We start from the raw sequence: 4,724 nt of genomic DNA on the forward strand, positions 1-4,724 counted from the left end.
GCTAGGACCACATAAACTCCACTAAAGCCACGCTGGCTCTGCGGCCACCCTCCCCATCTCACCGGCTCTCCATCTATCCCAGCTGGAAAGGCGTTCCTAACAAACACCACATTCCTTCCCCACACCAAGTCCACTCACACCCGTGAACTTCTCCTCAAACATCTCTCAAATTCACCCACCAACATCCATCTTTAATTTCTTCTTCCTTCTAAACGAATGTCACTCAAGGACAAAAGTCTAGTTTCGAGAACCTTCATACGGTTTACTCTCTCCCACTTCTCTTCTGCGGCCAAGCCATGTCTTCTTCTTTTATTTTTTCCCCTCAGAACACTTCTTAGACACTTTCATCTGTTCATTTATTTAACTGAAAATCGTTCTTACTGGGAAAGGGTTAAGTAACACAGTAAGAGTCCTAGATTGTATAACTAGTCATCCTCCAAACACAGTAATCACATAAGAATGCACCTATGAGTATATATTTACATGTCTTCTGTAAACACTACATATTTTCAGCCTTTCCTATTTTACACGGTTATGAACTTCACATTTTTAACATCCGTCATATAGTGCCCATCATATATACTGAACTTGCTTAATTGTTCTGATTCTCTTTCCCAGGTATGATGGGGTATCTCTCATTTTTGCATTCTCAGCTTCAATGAACAAGCCAATGGAGTCCTCATCTATACCACGTATGACTTTAAAGGAATTTAAAATCCATGGATCACACACCCTTAGACTCTGTTTAAAGGGTGGGATGCAGCGGTACTCATGTCTGCATTTCGTCTCCATGACATCTCATGAAGAGAAAATATGTAACATAAATACGCAGATTACAAGAATCATGCCAGAAAACAAGGTTCTCAAATATGTTAACTGTCTCTACTCAAGAATAATTTTATTTTGGTTAAAAAAAAAAAGTACTTTTACTAAGAGTTGATACCCAACCAAGTGAGGGGACAGAAACGGAGCACCTGGCGCTTTGATGCCACAGCTGCTCATGAATGCGACCCCTGAATCTCTGCCAGTGCAGGAAGCACAGAACAGGGGTGGGAGCCTGGCAGAGACTAGAAAGAAGAGATGAAGGTCTGGGGAGGTGGCTCAGTTGGCAAAGTTCTTGCTGTGCAGGTGAGAAAACCCAAGTTCAAATCTGCAGACCCCACCCAGAAGCCAAGCATGGATGGAAGCCAGTGTCAGCAACCCCAGCGCTCCTACCCTGAGAGGAGGTGGACATAGAAGTGTCCCCAGAAGCCCACAGACCAGCCAGTGTGCGGACAGCAAAGGGACTCTGACCCAAACAAGGTGAAAGGTGGACAGACCCCGGGAGACTCTCACACACACAAACACACAAGTGTGTACAGACATAACATCACACACACATACTTATACACACAGAGACATAACATACCCTCACTCACACACACATAGACACACAAACACTAAACACACCCTCACACACAAACGCACATAGATGTACAAAGATATTACACACATGTATGTACACACAGACACCAAACACACACATACCCTCACACACATATTGTGTACAGACATAGACATCACACATACATTATACACTAACACCACACACACACATACACACACACACACAAGGGGGCTGGGGAAGAAATCATAAAGAACTGCCAACATGGGTATACCTGATGGAAATACTTTCTTAAATTTGGATTATTTAAAAATCGATCCCTGACCTCTTAAAAGAAAGCAGGAAGCATTTTGGAACCGATCTGAGTTGTCTGAGCTCATTCTCGTTTCCTTTTTCTAAAGAGGATTGCGCATAGCTGGAGTATAGATCAAGAGGCGGCAGAAAAATCCCTGTGTTTGGTGGACTGAAGCAATTTCATTGACCAAGTTCCCATTGACCAAGTTCCCAGACAGACATCTATGACACAAGATGGATAACAGAGCATGAGTCAACTAGGTAACCGCGGAGCAGCCTCTACAAGGGCTCCTTCCGAACTGCCATCAGCAGCTCTATCAGCAGGCTTCAGGACTCTGTGGCCTTCCCTCTGAAACTACATTATCAATAACTAGAGTGCAGATACAGGCGTTTACTACAGGCATGATGACAGGAACACAGGAGGAATGAGATACACATGTAAATACACAAACACCATGCAATCCAATAAGAGAGCCAAGACTAAAATCACAGTAGCCTAGAAAAATGGGCTAATCCCTAAGGTATCATCAGCACTTGTTTCCAAAGCCACGCATCCAGCTTTGAGAGGGACAAGCTGGGGATTAATTACCACCAGTTTTAAAGCTTACTTGATGGCCTTAGCAGACAACAAGCTTAGTCTGAGGGGGACAGCAGCACGCCTGGTGCCATGGGGTCTGAGAAGGGCCAACAGGGTGCAGCTATACGAAGGCAGAGCGGCACTCAGAGGTGAAAGGTGGCAGGCAGTCTTGGTCCACACTGGCCAGAGCAGAACTCGGGTACTTCTCACCTAACATGAGCACACGTGTTCAGAACAACCAGGATGTGTAGGTACATGAGAACTATTCTAAAGAGGAAGGACGGACAGAATGACGGTTCAGAAACAGCACAAAACAACAGCCTCAGTGGGAAATGGTGGCTGTCTCCACTAAGCCACTCAGTGAACATGAAGTTCAAAGCTGCTTCGGGAAAACCTACTTCCCTCAAGAATAGCCGGGAGGCAGAGGAAGAAGGGCTACCTGTGCAAGAAACTCTTAGTCTGCTCAAATATGCATATCTGGAGTGGAGATCATGATGGTTTAGAAGAATGAGATTGCTTTGTAGGATTTAGGAAGAAGGGAGACAGCAAGAGGGTTCAGGGAGTCCCCCAAATCCACAAAGTCGTCCTCAGACCTCCACGCGTGCGTCACGGCTCATATGCACTTGCGCACGCACACACGATTTCATAAGGTACATGCGGGAACAGAGAAAAGGCTACAGAAGGAAGACTGTGGAGAACAAGTCTCATTAATGAGGAAAACCCGGTTTGACTAGACGCACACTTCCCACGAGTCAACTCCTCCTGGGAGAGATAGTGCTGAAGTAAGAAAGGCAAAGGCCGGGGCCATCTTAACTTCTCCCCATTCCACAGTATGAACGGGATGCTCGTAGGAGGTGCCCCACATCGAATTCATCATCCACCTGTGTACTTTAGCACCCACATTTCCTACTCGGAAGCCACACTTGTGATGAAAAGCAGAAACTTTCTGTTTGGCCCCTTAGCAGAGGGAACAACAGCAAAACCAATGTTTTGTTCTCCATCCATGGACCTTGAATCGATAAGGGAAAAAGAGCAAAGATTTTCTATCCTTTAATTCATAACTTCTACTAAGATATTCAAATATTCTCAATGTAAATAAAGATTTGTTACATATTGCATCTCTTCTTGTGAGCCATTTGCTTCTGAAGAACAGGAAAAATAAGTTTGATTGGAGATCACTTGGAAAATGTATCTTAAACACTTTAAAGCCCTCTAATCTAAGATTATGTGGAAACAGACTTCAGAAATGTTTCTAAAAAGAAATGATTCATCAGTGAGATGAAGCTAAATGCCGAAGTAATCAAATTGTGGAATTCTGATTAAATGGATACTTACGTTTAATCTACTTAAAACTTGCAGGATAAATAGAAAGGGCCTGGTCTAGACTAGTTCTGGCTTGGCTCAAATGCTGTACTGGCTGTTTAAGGGGTTTGCTCTTCAAACTGTTCCTTTTAACTTCTTAGAAGCCATTCTTCAAACTTCGTCCTCAATCTAAATACAATAAATGAGATCACTTGGACTTCTATGGGCTCTTTCTGCTAAATAGCAGCCAAAAAGAAAAGGCAAGAAAGTGAAAGGGGCATGTCCGTGCCTACTCAAACCCCTGGAAAGGTTTCCTTGTCGGTGGCAGTCGCTCTGGTGGCTTTACCACCTCTAACCAAGTATGTAAAAGAAAAAGCAAAGAAAACCAAACCCAGGATTCTCTGGGCCAGAGAGGTCCCCTTCTGTGACTACAGCTAGGCTCCCCCGGGATTTCCTCTCGTCGTCCCGGCACTGCCGGGCCGCAGGCGGGCGACCGCAGGCCGACGCGGTTCCACTTACAGTGACACCATCCCAGGTGACAGCACCAGTGCAGCTTGAAGCACTTGCCGTGGCTGTGCGTGGCACAGATGGACAGCCCGTCGCACGGCTGGAAGTCGGGTCGGCGGGCGGCGCAGCTCCGCGCCAGGGCCTGCGCCTCGTCCACTTTCTCGCTCTTCCAGCCGCGCTCGGGCGCAGCGGCCGCACTCATGTCTCCCGGCGCGGAGCAGGGGACCGGAGCCCGGGAGCGTAGCGGAGGCGCGGGGCGGGCAGGACGCGAGCGGGCTGCAGGCTGCAGGCGCGGCGGGCACCGGCTGTCGGAGGAGCCACCCCGGGAGGGCGCAGCGACTGGGCCTGTCCTGCCACCTCCCCGTGCCCTGGGTCCCTCCTCCTGAGTCCTCCTCCTAGCTCCCTCCTCCCTTCTTTCTCCTCTCCACCCTCCTCCAGGCTCCCACCTCCCTTCTCTCTCTTTCGTCCTCCCCGCTGCTCCCTCCTCTCTGCTCCCCCACCCCCTCGGGCCGCCACGCCTGCACGCGCACGCGCACTCTTAGGCTGCCGCGCCCCTCTGCTAGCCTAGGCCCCGCGAGTCGGTCTCACACGCCTCTTGAAGCGGAGGGAGGGCCACGAGGACGGTCAACCGGGTCCCTACACACACACACACACACACAC

General features: G+C 48.3%; 1 protein-coding gene across 1 annotated transcript in view; it reads right to left on the reverse strand.

Moving 5' to 3' along the window:
- The window catches only part of CUNH3orf70 (chromosome unknown C3orf70 homolog), a 41,349-nt gene extending 36,891 nt beyond the window's left edge, over positions 1 to 4,458 (reverse strand). Inside the window, exon 1 of the mRNA XM_005368976.1 lies at positions 4,077 to 4,458. Within this exon, the coding sequence (XP_005369033.1) occupies positions 4,077 to 4,266 (190 nt within the window). The 5' untranslated portion in view covers positions 4,267 to 4,458. The remainder of the gene's footprint in view (positions 1 to 4,076) is intronic.
- Positions 4,459 to 4,724: the final 266 nt, after the last annotated feature.

The sequence above is a fragment of the Microtus ochrogaster genome, unplaced genomic scaffold, assembly GCF_000317375.1.
Source record: "Microtus ochrogaster isolate Prairie Vole_2 unplaced genomic scaffold, MicOch1.0 UNK43, whole genome shotgun sequence".
NCBI lineage: Eukaryota > Metazoa > Chordata > Mammalia > Rodentia > Cricetidae > Microtus > Microtus ochrogaster.